Source organism: Silurus meridionalis, chromosome 16 (assembly GCF_014805685.1).
Source record: "Silurus meridionalis isolate SWU-2019-XX chromosome 16, ASM1480568v1, whole genome shotgun sequence".
NCBI classification, from domain to species: domain Eukaryota; kingdom Metazoa; phylum Chordata; class Actinopteri; order Siluriformes; family Siluridae; genus Silurus; species Silurus meridionalis.
The window spans coordinates 1,036,908-1,058,644 of NC_060899.1; the positions used below are offsets into that span (position 1 = coordinate 1,036,908).

Consider the following 21,737-nt stretch of genomic DNA (forward strand, 5'->3'; position numbering starts at 1 on the left):
GGACATTCGGGTATGAAGTTCTCTCCTGAATCCACTCGGTTGCACTTCAAGCATGTTTTCCACCCCCACACACACACACACACACACACACACACACACTCCAGGGCAGGTAACAGGATTTGTGGGGACTCGACAATGACAAATGTAACAGTAAACGGATAAAAAGTACTGTATGACCTGATGTTCTTTAATAAATCAAAAACTGCTTTGGGAAACGAAGAAGGTTCAAGCACAGCCGGGTGCCAATACTTTTACACAAAAAAAGGTACATGATGCAATTTTTTGTCGCTCGTCTCGTAAATTCAATTCATGTTTGTTTGTATTTCACTTTTAACAATGAACATCGTCTCAGAGCTCAGAGCTTTACACAAATGTGATGAAGAATAAATCAGATCTTTATAAGTGTAGGTTCGTCCCTGAAGAGCGAAACCGGTGGCTGAACAGGTAAACAGGAAGTGAACTCTACGTGTACAGGAAGCCATTTTAAATCGAGATCTTGAAGCTTTCAGGAAAATCAATGACAACTGTGGTGTCAAAGATCAGGACAATTCGGACCAATCAGTGATCAACGCCGTTCCAAGCCCCGCCCACGTGCAGGATCACGTGTCCATTATCGTACTCCAACGCGTGGTGAAAAAGTGCTACTGAAGCTAGACACCTCGCTCATTTTCCCGCAAACTCAAAAATAATACTTTAAATCGTAAGACGAATCAATTTTTTACTCAACAAAAGTAAAAATAAAAAAACGTAACGATTGCAATTAAAAATAAAATACTTCAACACTAAAATGGAGAAAGGTGATTCAGTGTGGCCTCTAGGGGGAGCTCTTACATCAACCAGAGTGGTTTAAAAAAAAATCTAAATAAAATAAAAAAGTGTAATAAAACAATCTAATTTTTTTGATAAGAGCTACCAATTTTTGAGGATGATCATCAAGCCTTAAAGGATAGAAAGAAAAATAAATCGTGACACGCCTGGGGAACACCGACGTAAATGCTTTGTCCATTCTTCTCCTGGTGAACGCCGAACCAATTCACGCAGCAGAAGCGAGCGATTCAATCATACACCATTTTAAAGAAATCGAGAAATAAAACCTGTATCCCCTCCCCCATCCCTCAGAGCGCCGATTCATTCAGGAGAACCTTCAAGAACCTTTTTCTTTCTACAGCTGGAGTCGAGGAAGAAAAAAACACCACCGCGTCGTCGTCAGTGATCTTCTACGAGGTTTTGGACTTTCTGGATCGCGGTGACGTTTTATCTTCTGCTTTCATCACGCCGTTAACGGAGCCTCCTGGAACACAGAAGATGCAGGTAAAGGGATTAGCGAACAGAAAGAGTGATTCTGCGTACGCAAAACTTTTGAAGTTTATCGCTAATGAGTGAGCTGGTGAGAGAAAAAAACCCCGAAACGAAGCAGGAACCCAAAGAAATGTCCAGTTCCATCATAGTTGAGGTTCTCACATGTTCACTGATGGACACCTGAACTGTTAGAAGATTCTAATAATTACAGTCTAAATCCACCTTCATGGTTCCACAAACAGGAACGTCCAGGATCTTTTTCACGTGGAACCATCCTCAGCTCCATTAAGTGGTGTCCAATCAAAGAGAACTCTAATCAGAAGTAGGGCAGAAGGTGAAAGGATTAGCGTTACCATAGTAATGGTTCCAGACTCAGATCTTGTGATTTAGGAGATCTAGATCCAGGAACAAGCAACTATAGATCCAGGAAATGAAGTTTTACAGGAATATGGAACCTGCTGATCAACTGTTGCTATTCATGAGCACGTTTCTGATCACTTTACTTCATCACAAGTTTATTCATGATTTGCTCCAATGTTTGTGAAGATGTTTAAAGAAGACCATTTTAAGCAGCACTGTTTGGAGTAAAGTCAGGTACTGATGTAGGTGAGAAGGTGAGGAGGTTCCTGGGGTACATGCAGCGTTCACATTTATCTCAAAAGGTGTTCAAAGGGGTTGGAGCTCTGTAGCAGGAGATCTTCCACATTTTCAGCCCATGGAAAGCAGATCTACATGGAGCTGCTTTGTGCACAGGGGTATTGTCATGCTGGAACACGTTCAGGTCTCCTAGTTCAAGTGAAGGCAACATTTTTATTTTAGAAAAAGAAATTAGTAGGAAATCAGGTGTCCAAATACTTAATCTTCCAGAACATTCTGGAGAACTGAGATGTTTTTATTCTTGAAATCTCCTTCAATCCTAATGAAAGAGCTCTATATTCCAGCTGTCTTTATTTTCTTTAATAAATAAAGCTCCTTGACGCACAGTGAGAGCGTCAGCATGATGTTCTGAAGGAGAAAGTGAGCTCACCCCGAGATGAGTCCTTCTTGCCAGGTTTGTTCTTGGGACTGACGGTCTTCTTCTTGCTGCTCTGGACCTGAACCTGCTCTCTCCACTTCTTCAGCTGGAAGTTGATAAACTTCCACATCATCCAGGCTTGAGTCAAGCAAATGGCTGAGAGACACGTCATCCTGAGCACGCGCACACACACACACACACACACACACACACACACACACACACACACACACACACACACACACACACACACACACAGAGAGAGAGAGAGAGAGAGAGATATTAACAGGAAGTGCACCTCGCCTCAGCGGCCGTTACAGAAAACTCACCTCCTTCTACAGATTTAGACACTAAAACTAAACCCCTCTCACCTCAACTGGACTCGTATGATGGAATGATAAAATGATGGAGTACCTGACAGTGAGAACGTTGAAGTTTCCCTCAGCCAGAGAAAAGCCCTGATGATCAGTACGGGAGAGTCCGAAACCAAACGTCAGGACGGAGAGAGTGAGGGTCAGGAGACGGGCGATGACGAAGAGCAGAGCCCACAGCGTGAACCTGAGACCCAGAGATTCAGGAGTTACTGAGGAAAAGCATTCACACTCCTCCTGCAGCTAAATACATCTCTGATCACATCCCAGTGCTCTGATCACATCCCAGTGCTCTAAACACATCCCACATTTCACTGCTCTGATCACATCCCACAGTCACTGTTTTGATCACATCCCACATTTACTGCTCTGATCACATCCCACATTCACTGCTCTGATCACCTCCCACATTTACTGCTCTGATCACATCCCACTGCTCTGATCACCTCCCAAATCCCACTGCTCGGATTACATCCCACATCCCACGCTCTGATCACATCCCACATTCACTGCTCTGATCACATCCCACTGCTCGGATCACATCCCACTGCTCGGATCACATCCCACATCCCACACTCTGATCACATCCCACATTCACTGCTCTGATCACATCCCACATTCACTGCTCTGATCACATCCCACAGCTCTGATCACATCCCACAGCTCTGATCACCTCCCACATTCACTGCTCTGATCACATCCCACAGCTCTGATCACATCCCACAGCTCTGATCACCTCCCACATTCACAGCTCTGATCACAGAACCAGTTTTTTTTCTATTCATGGAAAATAAATATAATATATTACTACTATTTTACTACTGTTTATTTTTTAAATCAACATTATTGTATTACTTTTTTTGCTGAATTAATAAAAAAAAATTTATGATAAAGATATTATAATGATTTATTATGAAAACGAGAGGAGAGGAGCAGAAGTAAATGCACCCTTTCTGCTTGTTCTCGTTGCTGAAGTAGAAGAGACGTGACGCGTGGAAAAGCAGCTCCACCAGGTAATGAGGGACCAGGAGGACCAACCCTAAACGATGCAGACTGAGAGAGAACACACACACACACACACACACACACACACACACACACACACACACACACACACACAAATGTATGAACATCATCTATATCTGAACATCTCTGCAGATAAAACATGAGCTGGATCTTGTTTATATATGAGTCTCGTAAGGAACTTAAGAGGAACCCGAGGAGACTCACTTGAGGACGTAAGCACCAGTGATGTGGACGATGTAAAGGCAGATGTAGTAAAGCTGGCGAGGAATATCTTCCTGAAAACAAAGAACATGTAAATGAAATGTTTCATTGTGTTCCCAAGACACAGTTCCAGAACTCCTCGATCCTGAAGACACCCAAAACCCTATTAGGGAACAAAGTGCCGAAACTGGAGACTCCTTCCAGGAATGTTAATAATCATGTTTTTATTTAGGGAAAACTTCATCAAACCCATTACAAGAATGTTCTGTTTTTATTATAAAACGATTCTAATTGTGAAAATGATTACAGATTAAATTCAGTATCGGCCAATATTCCACATATTACACTACACAGCCAAAAGTATTGGGACACAAACTTGCACACACAATTGTCTTAGGCGTCTTTGGATGGAGAAACATGAAATATTCTCTTTAATTGAACTGTGCATAAAGCCAGCTCCATGAAGATCTCCTGCTATAAACCCTATTAAACACCTTTGGGAGGAATGTGAACACTGACTGCACCCCAGGAACCTCCTCACCTTCTCAACTACATCAATGGAGACTAAACGAAATGTTCAAAAAGAAGCAAATATCTATCGTATGCTCAGGTGTCCACAGACTTCTGGCCATATATGTATTTTAAATAGTTTAAATTTACTATACAGATTTTTTGCATGTAATTTCTTTTACTAATACAAATTCTAAACGGTATTTTATTTATATATTTTCTTTACATTATGGGCAGTTGTATGTTGCATGTTGTATTGAAGAATCAAAATTTTATTTGGATGAATTCAGATTTTTTCTTTATTTGGATGTTAAACAGTGGATCACATTTGCATTCAATTAAAGAAGTATGAAAAAAGATATTAATAAATAAATAAAGGTGGAATAATATTTGCTCCTTCTGCCTGTATGTTAAAATAAAACACATGATTGTTTGCAGTCCGTACCTTCCGGACTTTCTGAAAGTACAGTTCTGGCAGAGCGTGGAACCAGTAAGCCATCTGACAGATGTAGAAGAACTTCACCTGAAAACTGAGACATAAAGAAGAAAAAAAAAAAGTGACCCGACTTTTTATGTGGATTTAAATTTAGACATGACATCAAGCTACATAAAGGTCAAAGTAAGCTGATAAATGGTGACCAAACAGTACAAATAAAAGACTAAGAATCATCTTCTTCCGGCTGCTCCCATTAGGGGGCGCCACAGCGGATCATCCGTCTCCATACCCCCCGTCCTCTACATCTGCCTCTTTCACACCAACTACCTGCATGTCTTCCCTCACCACATCCAAAAACCTCCTCCTTGATCTTCCTCTTTTCCTCCTACCTGATGTCTCCATCCTCAGCATTCTCCTACTGATATCCCACTCTTCTCCACCCACTCCACCCTGCCTGCACTCTTTTCTTCACTTCTCTAACACACACTCCATTACTCTGCACTGTTGACCTCAGGTACCTGAACTCCTCCACCTTCTCCACCTCTTCTCCCTGCAACCGCACCCCTCCACTGCCCTCCGTCTCATTCACACACATGTACTCTGTCTTACTCCCACTGACTTTCATTCCCCTTCTCTCCAGTGTGTACCTCCACCTCTCCAGGATCTTCTCCACCTGCTCACTACTCTCACCACAAATCACAATATCATCCGCAAACATCATAGTCCAGGGAGACTCCTGTCTTACCTCGTCCTTCAACCTGTCCATCACCACTGCAAACAGGAAAGGGCTCAGAGCCGATCCTTGATGCAGTCCAGCCTCCATCTTGAACCAGTCTGTCGTTCCTACTGCACACTTCACTGCTGTCACACTGTCCTCATACATGTCCTGCACCACCCTCACATACTTCTCTGACACACCTGACTTCTTCATCCAATACCATGGAGACGATGTTGAGGTGCAGTGATGGAGATCAGAAGCAAACTGTAGTCCTGAGTCAGTGTAGCAGACTGTTGATATTAACTACAGTCCAAATGCACACTTCACTTCTGTCACACTGTCCTCATACATGTCCTGCACCACCCTCACATACTTCTCTAACACACCAGACTTCCTCATACAATACCACAACTCCTCTCTCCACCCTGTCGTACACTTTCTCTACATCCACAAACACACAATGCAACTCCTTCTGACCTTCTCTGTACTTCTCCATCAACATCCTCAAAGCAAATAATGTGTCTGTGGTGCTCTTCCTTTGGCATGAAACCACACTGTTGCTCACAGATGGTCACCTCTTCTCTCAGCCTGGCTTCCACTACTCTTTCCCAGAACTTCATGGTGTGACTGATCAACTTTATTCCCCTGTAGTTACTGCAGGTCTGCACATCTCCCTTATTCTTAAAGATCAGTACCAGCACACTCTTTCTCCATTCCTCAGACATCTTACCTTCCAGAATCTTGTTGAACAACCTGGTTAAAACTCCACTGCATCTCTCCTTAACATCTCACTAAACATATGCTGCATGTCCTTCATAACACAACCCTCCCCATTTATCCGGGCTTGGGACCAGCACTAAGAGTGCACTGGTTTGTGCAACCCTAATGGCTGGGTTGAATAAAAGCCTGAGAATGACATACATTACATTTCTCAGCAACTGTAACACATGGGCTACTAAAGATCTTACAGGGTGCCATTATTTAACAAAATTACATTTTTATTTGTAAAAAGAATCAAATAATCTAAGAGTCAACTCTTGCTTTGGTGAGCCGAGAAAAATAATCTGATGCCATGAACAGTGTCAACTTTAACTAGTCAGATGAATCAAAATGAGGATGGAACAATTATTGGATCATTCTAAATTAATAAAAAAAATAAAAAACCTTGATTTTCTAAACAGAATTAAAAATCTAAAACCAGAAAAAACATTAGATAATTGAGTCAAATAATGTGACTCTTTTTCATCGTGCTGAAAATAACTAATCTAATTATCTGAAAAGACTCGACTCGGCGAGACGAGGAAAAAAATCTTGAATCGTTTTTTTTTCTGAACGCATCATGCACATAAGCAGACAATAAAATCTAAACGTATTTGACACCACCGATGAGGGATTTTTTCCTCCTCTGACTTACGCCATGGTTGTGTGAGGATATCCCTCCCACAGGAACGTCGGATTGGTCACAAACTCCTCCTGCATAACATTAAAACATATATTTACTTTTCCAGTGTGCATGGAGTGAAGGATGGTGCATAATTAGAGGTGTGTGTGTGTTGGGCATCTCACCGCGGTCAGGATGCTGCAGCCCCACACGAAGGAGCAGAAATAAAACGCTGCCAGCTGACCCGATTCGTTAAATTTGCTGTGCTTCGTTTTGGACAAATGCAGACGTCGATTTATTTTCTGCAGACACCCGGGGATAAACTGATTAGTGCTGATTACTCACACACACACACACACACACACACACACACACACACACACACACACACACACACACACACAGAGAGACGCAAACACAGAGAGACACACACACACACACACACACACACACACACACACACACGCACGCACGCACAGAGAGACACAGACACAAAGAGACACAGACACAGAGAGACACAGACACAGAGAGACACAGACACAGAGAGACACAGACACAGAGAGAGACAGACACAGAGAGAGACAGACACAGAGAGACACAGAGAGACACACACACACACACACACAGACACAGAGACACAGACACAGAGAGACACAGAGAAACACAGACAGAGAGACACAGACACAGGGAGACACAGACAGAGAGACACAGAGAGACACAGACAGAGAGACACAGACACAGAGAGACACAGACACAGAGAGACACAGAGAGACACAGACACACAGACACACAGACGTATTTGAGTTAATATTTGGTCAGAAAACATTATTTTCAGTCCCAAAAGTGTACAGGCCTTTTCTCACCCACATCACATCGCACCTACAAACTCTAAACATCTAAAACAGGATGAAACTGTGATATCATAGTTGTTTAAATCACATCAAGAAAGAAAAAGAAAGAAAGAAAGGATTGTAGAGGTGATTGCACCTCCTGACCCTGAGCAGTAGATGTCAGTGATCAGATAAAAGACAAACAGAGATTAGACTGGAGATCAGACTTACGTCCAGAACGTACTCCTGGATGAGAGCGTGCAGAATCACAGCGATGAGCAGGTAGAAGAACACTGTCGCCATGTCTTTAGGACCAGACTGATACATGTTCATCAACTCCAACTTCTCGTCTGGGTTCAGATTTATACACATTCATTACAAAAACACACAGAGGAGAGGAGAGGAGAGGAGAAGAGAAGAAAGGATGAGAAGAGGAAAGGAAAGAGGATGAGAGGAGGATGAGGAGAGGAAACAGAGAGAAGAGAAGAGGAAAGAGAATGAGGAGAGGAGAGAAGAGGATGAGGAGAGAAAAGAGGATGAGGAGTGCATGAGGAGAGGAGAAGATGAGGAAAGAGGAGGATGAGAAGAGGAGGATAAGAAGAGGAGAGAGTCAGAGTTGTACCTGTATGTAAGGTGTGAGTGACGTTGTACTGCACAGTGATGAACATGATGGCGAACTTCGCTGTAACCTGCAACGATTATAACAAACACAGAGTTAAATTCTGGCTTCACACACACACACACACACACACACACACACACACACACACACACACACACACACACACACACACACACACAGTTTTATTCCCCTTGCAACAGAGCCTCCTCACACCAGCACCTCTTATTTATTAAACATCGTCACATGGTACTTTTTATCCATTTATAGCTACATTCATTTTATACCCCTTACACGACCATAACCAATAAACACCACTACTACCACCACCAACATCAAACCACAACCACCAACACAGTCACCATCACCTCCAACACCACATCCACCAACACAACCATCAGAAAAGAAGTTCCAAAGCATTTGGGCCTCACATCCAAACTGTGCAACAGTTTTTTCCCTCAAGCCAGCAGACTTAACACACAGAACTGAACTGTGCAACACACACACACACACACACACACACACACACACACACACACACACACACACACACACACACACACACTGTTACTGAACTGTACAACCTGAACTCAGCACACTCATCACTCATCTCAATTCATTCCATCACCATTTATATTGAATCTTATTATACTGTTTACATGCTGTTCTGCGCCTCTCGAATGCTGCTTTATTGTGTGTTTTGTGTATTTGTCCCACACCATCTTGTGTTGTCTGTCTGCACTGTTTGCACTCTGCTGCACACCATGCACTTTATGTGGTGAGGACACTTACTTTAGTCCTTGACTCTGTGTTCTGTGTTGTAGCTTTATGTTGTGAGTTGTAGCTCGGTGTTATTTAATGCAGCACCAGGGTCCTGGAGGAACGTTGTCTCATTTCACTGTGTACTGAGTCAGATATATATGGTAGAAATTACATCAAAAGCTTCTTGACTTGACAGCGCCAACACCACAACCAATAAACACCACAACCACCATCCCCACCACCATGACCACTAACACCACAACCAGCACCACAACCAATTGCACCAACAACACTACCACCACTAACACCACAACTACTACCAACACAACCAACACCACAACCATCACCACAACAACCACCACCAACACCAACACTACCACAACCACCATTACCACCACAACCCTCACCAACACCACCATCGCCAACAGCACCTCAACCAACATGTTGTTCAAGTTCAAGTCTAAGTTTATTTCCATAGAACTTTTTACAATGGACATTGTCTCGAAGCAGCTTTACAGACCTAGACGTTGTGTAAATATAGATGTTGTGTAGATGAGTGAAGAGTGGAGGAGTCGAGGCAAAGCTAACGATAAGGCTCGCCAATGGGAGCACCATTCCTCTCCACTTCACGTGTCCAACAGGTTTGTTTCTTGTAGTTTAGGTCATAGTCTCAGAACAGCACTAGTTAACAAGTGACTGTCCAGAGCCAAGGCCAGGGAGCAGACAGACAGGCTAAACCAACTGTCTGCTAGCTGCACAAGTCAGGATCCACTAAATTGAGATTGTGTCTCTCACCAACCAGGAGTTTAATGTAATGTGTTTGACAGAAACGTGGATTAAACTGAATGAACATGCATCATTAAATAAAGCGAGTCCTCCTGGGTAAAGTTCCATACACCAGCCCCGTCTAAATGGCAGAGGAGGCGGAGTCAAAGCTAGTTATAATAATCTAAGGGTAACACAAAAAACTAAACACAAATTAAAAACATTTGAAGTTCTTTACACCAACATAAAATATTTAGTGTCTGAAAGCAGGTCCAGTCAGTCAATTCCATTAATTATTATTTATAGACCCCCAGGGGCCCGATTTTGATTTTCTCATAGAATTTGCAGATTTCATCACAAATCCAGCTGCTTCTTCACACAAAGCATTAATTGTTGGTGACTTTAATATTTATTTTGATAATCAGGAAGACCCCTAAAGAGCAGCAGTTGTGTCCATTCTAGATTCAGTAGAATTATCAGAATGTTATAGGACCCACTCATAGTGGTGACACACTCTTGATTCAATATTAACGTTTGGATTCAATATAAAAAATATGGTCATAATTCCAGTCTGAATATTTTCAGATCATTATCTCATCTCTTTTAAAATCTGCCTCAGTCACTGCATTAGTACCTCACCACGTTACCATGTTAAGCGTACGTTCACGTCAACTACAGTAGCAAGGTTTATCAATAATAATTAGATCTCCGTCTGACTCCACAGAGCTCGACTGGGCCAATGAATGTTAGAATCAACGTTACGCTACAATCTAGATGATGGAGTGCTCCTTAAGACCAAAATGATCAGGAAGAGAAAATCATCACAGTGGTATAATGATCATACACACACCCTAAAACAGACCACTCGGAAATGAGAACATAAATGGCGTCAAACCAAATGAACAGTATTTCAAATAGCATGGAAGGAGAATCTCCTATGTTCTAGAAAATCTCATATTTCTCCTCCCTCATAGAAAATAACAAGCAGAATCCTAGATTTTTATTCTGTACTGCAGCAAAATGAACAGGAAATAAAAGCACTGCACTCACATGCACACCATCAATAGGTAGTAATGATTTCATCAATTTTTTAAATAATAAAGTTAAAAACATCAGGCAAGAAATCCAGAGGATTAAAATAAATCCAAACTATTTTATAAATAGTTGGATGTCTACCCTGTAGACAGCAGTGTCATTATAACAGACCATCAATTACAAAGTTTTATTCCTATTCAAGAGAACGACTTCATTTCATTTATTTCCTCATCAAAATCATCAACCTGCATTCTCAATCCCTCGCCTACAAGTTTCCTCAAACAGATCATTCCAGAGGGAATTGAACCTGTTTCAAAATAATAAACTCTTCCATTAGCACTGGTTTTGTACCTAAATCCTTCAAACTGCAGTTATCAACCCCCTAATTAAAAAACCTGACCTTCACCCTGTCAGCTGTCCAACTACAGTCCAACATCAAACCTCCTCTTTATCTCCAAGATTCTAGAAAAGGTTGTAGCACAGCAGTTCTGCTCACATCTACTGAGGAAGAACATTTATGAAATGTATTAGTCAGGATTTCGGCCTCATCATAGCACAGAGACGGCGCTAGTTAAGGTGGTAAATGAATGAATCTTAGGCCCTCTGCTTTTCTCTTTATATCTGCTGCCTCTGGATGAAGTTATACATAACCATGGGATTCGCTTCTCTGGAGGTTTCTGTCTCAGTGTGTACAGCAGTCAAAGACCTTGGTGTGATTATTGACCCGAGTCTTTCCTTTGAGTCTCACTTGAATAATATTACCACGATCTCCAGCAGCAAGAGTCCTCACTAGATCGAGAAAATATGATCACATCAGCCCTGTTTTAATCATCTACACTGCTCCCAATTACATCTCACACTGATTATAAAATATTACTACTGACGTATAAAGCACTTAACGCTCTCGCACAGCAGTATCTGAGTGAACTTCTGTACCAGTATGATCCTCCACGCCTACTTAGATCAAAAGATGCAGGCTGTTTGTTGGTACCTCAAATAATGAAGACTCCAGCAGGGGGCAGATGTTTCTCTTATAAACCCCACAGTTATGAAACAACCTTCCAATCAGTGTTCGGGACTCAGACACAGTCTCAGTGTTCAAGTCGAGGCTGAACACATATTTATTTAGTGGAATCTTTAGTCAGTAGGTGTTTGTGAGGTAAAGGAGCAGATCTGGAGGGAATATGGATAAAGCGTCTGGTGAACTGGGATATTTGAATGCTGTCGTCTCCTCACTTTTCATTTAGGTTTGTTGACGGTGGTGTGGTGGGTCGTCTCTTATCCCAGAGATCCTCATGTCTGTGTTACCTTCTGCTTCTCCCTTTTAGTTCTGCTGCCAGAGTGAATCTCACCAGAGTCCAAACTGCACAGTGACATTAACTTTCATACAACAATCAGGAGACTTAATGGTCTGCCTCTGGATGATGTTCTCTTTGATTGGAGGTGACTCTGTGCAGCTGTAGAGGTTTCTCATCAATGCCCTTGAGAGCCATAAAATTCTGGAGTAAGAACAGGAGCTTTGAGGATTTGGACTGTAGTTAATATCAACAGTCTCCTACACTGACTCAGGACTACAGTTTGCTCTGATCTCCATCACTGCACCTCAACATCGTTTATCTGAAATAAATGGACATTCGGTGGCACTCATCTAAGGAAATTTTTCCTTTACCAGTCTCCACCGACTTGTTCATCAGGGACAAACTTACACTTATTCATTTTTATCACCACATTATCTGTGTAAAGCTGCTCTGAGACATTGTTAATTGTTAAAAGCGCAATACAAATAAACATGAATTAAACTGTATTGTGTAGACGTTGTATAGACGTTCTGTAAACCTTGTGAATTAGTAGACATTGTGTAGATGTTGTGTATTGGGTAGAAGAGTAACCCAGTACCTTAATCACTGAGCTCCCACTCCACATAAACATTGTGTAAATTGTGTATAGGTGTTGTGTATTGTTCAGACGTTGTGTAAACGTGCATCGAGTAGACGCTGTGAAAATGTTGTGTAGACGTGTAGTGCGTGGATGTGTAATGTGGTATAGGTGTTAAGTATTGGGTAAATGTTGGGTAAACATTGTATAGATGTGTATTTGTTATATATGTTGTGTAGATGTGTATTGAGTAGAAGTTCTGTAAACATTGTGTAGATGTTGTGAATTGGTTATATACTTCTGCAAATGTTGTGTAGATTTTGTGTATTGGTATACATGTTCTGTATACATTGTGTAGATGTTATGTATTGAGTAGACGTTCTGTAAACGTTGTGTAGTTGTTTTGTATTGGGTATATATGTTCCGTAAACGTTGTGTAGATGTTGTGTACATACGTTCCGTAAACGTTGTGTAGATGTTGTGTATTGGGTATATACGTTCTGTAAAAGTTGTGTAGATGTGTATTGGGTATATACGTTCTGTAAACCTTGTGTAGATGTGTATTGGGTATATACGCTCTGTAAACGTTGTGTAGACGTTGTGTATTGGGTATATACGCTCTGTAAACGTTGTGTAGATGTTGTGTATTGGGTATATACGCTCTGTAAACGTTGTGTAGACGTTGTGTATTGGGTATATACGCTCTGTAAACGTTGTGTAGACGTTGTGTATTGGGTATATACGCTCTGTAAACGTTGTGTAGACGTTGTGGATTGGGTATATCGCTCTGTAAGCGTTGTGTAGCGTTGTGGATTGGGTATATCGTTCTGTATACATTGTGTAGATGTTGTGTATTGGGTATATCGTTCTGTATACATTGTGTAGATGTTGTGTATTGGGTATATCGTTCTGTATACATTGTGTAGATGTTGTGTATTGGGTATATCGTTCTGTATCGTTGTGTAGATGTTGTGTATTGGTATACATGTTCTGTATACGTTGTGTAGATGTTGTGTACATACGTTCCGTAAACGTTGTGTAGATGTTGTGGATTGGGTATATACGCTCTGTAAACGTTGTGTAGATGTTGTGGATTGGGTATATACGTTCTGTATACATTGTGTAGATGTTGTGTATTGGGTATATACGTTCTGTATACATTGTGTAGATGTTGTGTATTGGGTATATCGTTCTGTATACATTGTGTAGATGTTGTGTATTGGGTATATACGTTCTGTATACATTGTGTAGATGTTGTGGATTGGGTATATACGTTCTGTATACATTGTAGATGTTGTGGATTGGGTATATCGTTCTGTATACATTGTGTAGATGTTGTGTATTGGGTATATCGTTCTGTATACATTGTGTAGATGTTGTGTATTGGGTATATCGTTCTGTATACATTGTGTAGATGTTGTGTATTGGGTATATATGTTCTGTATACATTGTGTAAATGTGTATTGGGTATATACGTTCTGTATACATTTTGTAGATGTTGTGTTTTGGGTATATACGTTCTGTATACATTGTGTAGATGTTGTGTATTGGGTATATACGTTCTGTATACATTGTGTAGATGTTGTGTATTGGGTATATACGTTCTGTATACATTGTGTAGATGTTGTGTATTGGGTATATGTTCTGTATACGCGTTGTGTAGATGTTGTATTGGGTATATACGCTCTGTAAACATTGTGTAGATGTTGTGATTGGGTATACGCTCTGTAAACGCCAGTAGATGTTGTGGATTGGGTATATCGCTCTGTATACATTGTGTAGATGTTGTATTGGGTATATCGTTCTGTATACATTGTGTAGATGTTGTGTATTGGGTATATACGTTCTGTATACATTGTGTAGATGTTGTGTATTGGGTATATACGTTCTGTATACGTTGTGTAGATGTTGTGTATTGGGTATATATGTTCTGTATACGTTGTGTAGATGTTGTGTATTGGGTATATACGCTCTGTAAACATTGTGTAGATGTTGTGGATTGGGTATATACGCTCTGTAAACGTTGTGTAGATGTTGTGGATTGGGTATATCGCTCTGTAAACATTGTGTAGATGTTGTGTATTGTTCAGACGTTGTGTATTGGGTATATCGTTCTGTATACATTGTGTAGATGTTGTGTATTGGGTATATGTTCTGTATACATTTGTAGATGTTGTGTATTGGTATATCGTTCTGTATACATTGTGTAGATGTTGTGATTGGGTATATACGTTCTGTAAACGTTGTGTAGATGTTGTGGATTGGGTATATACGTTCTGTATACATTGTGTAGATGTTGTGTATTGGGTATATACGTTCTGTATACATTGTGTAGATGTTGTGTATTGGGTATATACGTTCTGTATACATTGTGTAGATGTTGTGTATTGGGTATATCGTTCTGTATACATTGTGTAGATGTTGTGTATTGGGTATATATGTTCTGTATACATTGTGTAAATGTGTATTGGGTATATACGTTCTGTATACATTTTGTAGATGTTGTGTTTTGGGTATATACGTTCTGTATACATTGTGTAGATGTTGTGTTTTGGGTATATACGTTCTGTATACATTGTGTAGATGTTGTGTATTGGGTATATACGTTCTGTATACATTGTGTAGATGTTGTGTATTGGGTATATATGTTCTGTATACATTGTGTAGATGTGTATATGCCATGTATTGGGGAGACATTGTGTAGTTGTTGCATACTGTGTAGATGTTTTGTATTGGGCAGAAATTGTATAGATGTCACGTATAGTGTAAACGTTGTACAGATGTTGTATAAATGTTGTGTACTTTACCTCGAACATGAGCCCCAGTAGGATGATCATGGCCACACAGGACACCATGTCCGCGTGATTCTGGATCACAAACTCGTGGCTCAGAACCGGAGGACTTTTGTTCTTCTTTCTGAAGCCCATCTTCGCGCGCGTGTGAACAGATGATCCGGATTTTTCCTCTATAAACCACGAACCCAGGCAGTAGCAGGAACCCGCGTTCTCAGAACCACACTCCGGGTCCGTGTACAGCTCCGACACAACAGCTACACCCGCTACCGGAAATCACCTACAGTCACGATTTACAAAACTAAAGTATCGCTTCCACTTTAAAAGCCTTTGGTCCCAGGAAAAAAAACCGATTGATTTCCAATATAAAAGTCAACTCAGGTCGATGAGATTCACTGTGTGGTTTATTAACATGGCAGACAAAATGATTTTGTTTTTGCCAAAGTGATACACAACAATAGCGAATAACACACAACGCACAAACATTCACACATCTGGTGTACACACACAGCTGCATTTCATTACAAACATTTGAAATAAATTGCAGTTTCACAAAATAATAATTCTACAATTTAAATAACAATTTAAATAATTCTATTTCTATTTTATACATTATTTATCTATATTATTTATATTTATACTTTTTTTTTTCATCATTTTTAATAATCCAAATTATTTTTTATATCACCACAGAACTCTCATTGTGACGTGTTTCCGGTTTTAAACCGGAAGTTTATGGTAAGTCCGCGTTGTTGAACTTAAACACGTCGTTTTCGCAGCTGTGACTCTGGACGCAGGTTCAATTCATTTTCTGTTTATAAAATTATATTTTATTTATGTATAATTTAAATGTTTCGCGTTTAAATGTTGGTTTAATAATAATTACTATTATTAATGTGATAATTTTGCTGCTTTGTAGCTTGATAGCTAAAAACATTAGCTTAGGCAGGAGAGTCGAATCTGAGCTGAAAATCATTTCAATTATTATTATTTTATAAACAGTTTTTTTTTTCATTTTATAAAAGTGGAATAAATAAAAAGAATGCAATGCATTTGTATTATATTGATTTAATGAGTAAATAATTAAATTGCCACAAGTCACATTCAAAACGCTCAAAATAAATTTAAATAAATTAAAATGTATTAAAATAAACATATAAATAAAGATTAGGTTTATGCAGGTAATTAAAAACGTTGAAATAAAAAAAGGGAGTCAATAAAATAAAATACAAATGAATGACTGGCATAGATAGATAGATAGATAGATTTATTTATTTATTTATTTATTTATTTCAGGAAAGCTTAAACCATAAATAATCAAAATACAAAAAAGAGCATCTATTTATGCTTTAAGAGAAATAAAATAAATAAAAATCAATAATTAAAATGTAGTAAATGTAAATAAACTGTAAAGAAACACTGATGCAGTTTTATAAAACACAGTCATGTTTAATTGTTATAATAAATAAAAAATTAATAGTAAAAGTTTATTTTCCATTTCAGTGTGTAAACCGTACTCACCTCTGATCCTCCTCTTCCTCAGACATGTCTGAAGCTCAGATGTCCCCCGACGAGGCGTTAGGTCTGTTTGAAGAAGGAGCCACGTTGGTTCTCCTCGGCGTTCCTGAAGGAACCGAGCTGGGTCTGGACTATAAGACCTGGGGGGTGGGTCCGCGTTTCCGTGGCATTAAGATGATCCCTCCTGGAATCCACTTCCTCCATTACAGCGCGGCGAACTCCATCAGTCATGGAGGAGAACTGGGACCTAAACAGGGCAGGTTTCTGTTCCTGAAGGCTCGCCAGGTCCTTCTGGCTCATTGGGACACGAACGAGGAGGACTTGGACTTTTCGGCGTCCGATAACGAGGACGAGGTTTTGCGTGTGAGAGCCGGCCTCCGGGAGCTGGACTCATACCTGGGTCCGTATCCGTACGACACGCTGAGGAAGTGGGTGTCTCTGACGGATAAACTGAGCCAGGAAGTGGCGAGCGCTCTACAGCCTCTGAGCGGACGAGTGTGTTCCTTCAGCGACGTGATTCCCGAGCTGCAGCTCACACACACCAAGGACAGAACCGAGCAGAACCTGCCGCGGAACGACACGCTCTGCCAGAGCATGAAGGAAGGACTGGACAGACTTCCGCGCATGAAGCAAAGGGAAGGAACGGAATTCCGGTTCTCCAACATCCCTCAACACGCTTATCCTCCGGGAGCCACGCCTGCTCAGATCACGCAGTGCAGCATGGACCTGAGCTACGGCCTCAACATCCTGCTCGAGAACCACCACAAGGAACAGCCGCTCAACGTTCTCGGTACACGGCACTTTACACTTCCCCTGTATGGGACCTGTTGCTGGGTAACACAAATCATCAAAGGAATAAGATGATTTTTTTCCCCGTTTTATGTACAGTACAGGTTCAGGTGTTTGCTTTGCCTTTGTGTTTTGGAGGTCGATCGATTAATACATAAAAAAAAAAAAAAACACGATAGTTTTTCCGGGTTCTGATCCGCTGTCATTACAAGAGTGACCTCTAGAGGTGAATCATTGACGGCCTCTGTTGTGTACTCATGTTTGTTATTGTGTGTGTGTGTGTGTGTGTGTGTGTGTGTGTGTGTGTTTTGTTTGTTTTAGGAGAGCTGCAGTTCGCCTTCGTGTGTTTCCTCATCGGGAACGTGTATGACGCGTTTGAACACTGGAAGCAACTTCTGCTTCTCCTCTGCAGGAGTGAGGAGGCCATGAGGGAACGCCCGGATCTCTACCTAGGCCTCATCAGCGTCCTGTACCACCAGCTCGGAGAAATCCCTCCCGACTTCTTCGTCGATATCGTGTCCCAGAACAACTTCCTAACCTCCACGTTACAGGCACGATGGAGACTAGACGCCCTACACTCGACCTTCAGACTTGTGCCTAGGTCGACCATCTGCCTGATTTATTTATACTTTTTTCTTTTCATCTTCTTGTTTAGGATTTCTTCCAGTTTGCTGGTTCTCCGGGCGTCGCCACGACTCTACGCAAAAGAGCTGAGAAGTTCAAAGCTCACCTGACCAAGAAGTTCCGCTGGGATTTCGACGTGGACCTGGACGAGTGCGCACCGGTGGTGGTGGAGCTTCCTGAAGGAGTCACTCTGGACTGACTTCTGGAAAATTCCACAAAAAAAAAGAGACAATAAAGTGCTTCAGTTCCTGCTGAGGAGAAGATGAAGGTTCCTGGATGGACATGACTGATCTTTAATGCCTTTATCTACATTCAAATAAAATTCCACTTGACACATTCTACTTGCTTCAAAGCTAATGTTGCTAACAAGTAATGGAAGCTGATATGATGTCTCCTGAAACTGGAGAAACCATTTATCCAAGGAACTGCTTAAAGAACCTTAAAGAGCATTCATTTTTAAGCTTTTAAGAGGTTTTTAGGTATTAGAAAAACAATCATTTGCACACACCAGTTAATCTTAGAAACATCTTTTTGCTTTGGATAATTAAGTGGTTTTTATCTTCCAAAAATGATCCTAGCTTGTGGACATCTGAGCATTAGATTGCTATGTGCTTCTTGTTGAACATCTCATTCCAAATGAAGTCTTCAAATAATAGGCTCTATTTTTCAGGGAAGATGTTCCACTAGATTTTTGTGGAGTTCATTCAGCTACAGTGGTGTTAATAAAGTCAGGTAGTGGTGTTAAGAAGAAGGTGAGGAGGCCTGGTGCAGTCAGCGTTCATATTCGTCCCAAAGGTGTTCAATAGGATTTATAGATCTATAGCGGAGATCTTCCACATCTTTCATACCATAGAAAGCGGATCTTCATGAAGCTGGCTTTGTGCAGTAGTGATGAGTCGTTCATGAACTATTTGTTCCTTTTGAACAAGTCGTCTTAAAGAGTGATTCGTTTACTTTCTACTGCAGGAGCAAAGCATTGTGAAATCTCTGAAGGTTATGTACAGAGAACAGATCTGAGTAGTTCATCAATCGACTCTTCCAGTCAGAGTCTTCTTTTCTCACATGACTCCCATATACACTTGCAGTTATATCTTCTTCTTCTTCTGGCTTCTCCCATTAGGGGGCGCCACAGCGGATCATCCGTCTCCACACCCCCCTGTCCTCTACATCTGCCTCTTTCACACCAACTACCTGCATGTCTTCCTTCACCACATCCATAAATCTCCTTCTTGATCTTCCTCTTGTCCTCCTTCCTGGTGTCTCCATCCTCAGCATTCTCCTACTGATATACCCCATGTCCCTCCTCTGCACATGTCCAAACCATCTCAATCTCACCTCCCTCACCTTGTCTCCACAACGTCCTACATGCGCTGTCCCTCTAATAAACTCATTTCTAATCCTGTCCATCGTCGTCACTCCCAACGAACATCTCAACATCTTCAGCTCTGCTACCTCCAGCTCCACCTCCTGTCTTTTACTCAATGCCACTGTCTCTAATCCATACAACATCTCAGGTCTCACCACAGTCCTATAAACTTTCCCTTTCACTCTCACAGATACTCTTCTATCACAAATCACTCCTGCTATCACTCTTCTCCACCCACTCCACCCTGCCTGCACTCTTTTCTTCACTTCTCTAACACACTCTCCATCACTCTGCACTGTTGACCCCAGGTACCTGAACTCCTCCACCTTCTCCACCTCTTCTCCCTGCAACCGCCCCCACTGCCCTCCCTCTCATTCACACACATGTACTCTGTCTTACTCCCACTGACTTTCATTTCCCTTCTCTCCAGCGTGTACCTCCACCTCTCCAGGATCTTCTCCACCTGCTCCCTACTCTCACCACACATCACACTATCACTTTGCAGTTATGTGTACATATTAAAAACATAACATTTTATTTTATTTCTGATTAAAGGAACGAGGAACTAAATGACTCAGAAAAAGATTCGTATATTCTGATGAACAAGATCGAAAGAAACGAGTCACTAAAATGATTTGATTCTGCTGGAACAGGTTTTGGGTCTCTAGTTCAAGTGAAGGTGAAATTTCATGCGTTTCCTCTGAAGACGTCTGGTACAAGTGTGTGAGATTTCAGGTGTTCAGAAGGTTTAAACTGTAAACTTTACTTCAGAAACAGTTCCTACACACAGGAGAACTCTTTAAGGATCCTGAAAAGCCCTCAAGAACCCTTCAAGAGGTCTTTAGGAAGCTTTCTACGAGCTAAATTATGAACACTTGACAGTTTCTAAAGTGTCTAAAAAATAAAATAATAAATACAAATAATTCATATGGATCTGGAGTTTGTAACGCACACTTCCAGAAAATCTGGAAAATGTTTTTTTATTATGGTCATTTGGACATAAATTTGTGGTTATAAACAATCATTGTTAGAAGTTTTATAAGTGTAGGGCACATTTTACACCATTAAACATAATCTTTATTCCTTTTTGTGTGTGAATTATTGTGAGTAAAAGTCAAACACGCGGGGGGAGGTTTTATAATATACACCATTAGCATTGAGCTAACCGAACGACGCACAGAGCTTTTATAGCCGCCGACCAATCCAACATGAAGTATTGGGGGACATCACGAAACCGTTTTCAAATACAATTAAGATATATGTTAGCCTGCTTCAAAACAAAATGTAAACTCGTATCTTTATTTATGGTATTTTATTTTATTTATGTCTTCGGTAAAATAAAAACACAATAAACGATCACAAAAAGGGATTATTGTAACCCCCCTCCCCCATTGCGTATAGATTGTGGAATAATCGGCGGAATATTGATTTTAGTAGCGGAACTATTGAGCGGAACGCAGCTTGACATTCCAAACATTAAAAGCAGGACACAGAAAGTAATAAATCCCTTCTGAAATCCTATAAAATATTAAAATAAATGTATGTGGTAACATAATCATACAGTAAACTGTTACAGAAGAATTGTTTTATCCACCCACATGACACAGGGTTTGTGGACTCGGCAGCGGAACATTAATTTTTAGTAGCGGAACTATAGTGCGGCACTCAGTTGGATCATCCGGACAGAAAGAGACAACACACAGGAAGCAAAACTTCCTTGTTAAAATTAATGTAATATATTGTAGGAAATAAATTATATTAACTACCAGCGACTGTACACGATTCCACTGTATCGCTATTATACC

The 21,737-nt window shown here is 40.8% G+C and overlaps 2 protein-coding genes across 3 annotated transcripts; one reads left to right on the forward strand and one right to left on the reverse strand.

The window, feature by feature from the left end:
* Positions 1–166: 166 nt before the first annotated feature.
* zgc:113278 (Translocating chain-associated membrane protein 1-like 1-like) lies at positions 167–15,998 on the reverse strand. The gene is made up of 11 exons (XM_046869782.1): positions 15,651–15,998; positions 8,410–8,476; positions 8,019–8,137; positions 7,143–7,259; positions 6,991–7,049; positions 4,868–4,952; positions 3,916–3,986; positions 3,634–3,738; positions 2,729–2,872; positions 2,327–2,487; positions 167–1,291 (listed from the first exon to the last, which is right to left on the reverse strand). The coding sequence occupies exons 1-11, from the start codon at positions 15,768–15,770 to the stop codon at positions 1,218–1,220; spliced, it is 1,122 nt and encodes a 373-aa protein (XP_046725738.1). The 5' UTR covers positions 15,771–15,998; the 3' UTR covers positions 167–1,217.
* Positions 15,999–16,328: 330 nt separating this feature from the next.
* Positions 16,329–18,905, forward strand: aar2 (AAR2 splicing factor). Of its 2 annotated transcripts, none has more exons than XM_046869781.1 (4): positions 16,329–16,373; positions 17,179–17,943; positions 18,264–18,493; positions 18,598–18,905. In XM_046869781.1, the coding sequence occupies exons 2-4, from the start codon at positions 17,181–17,183 to the stop codon at positions 18,763–18,765; spliced, it is 1,161 nt and encodes a 386-aa protein (XP_046725737.1). In that variant the 5' UTR covers positions 16,329–16,373; positions 17,179–17,180; the 3' UTR covers positions 18,766–18,905. The 2 variants fall into 2 exon arrangements, with proteins under 2 accessions (XP_046725737.1, XP_046725736.1); XM_046869780.1 differs by having other exon boundaries at positions 16,360–16,432.
* The last annotated feature ends 2,832 nt before the right edge of the window (positions 18,906–21,737 follow it).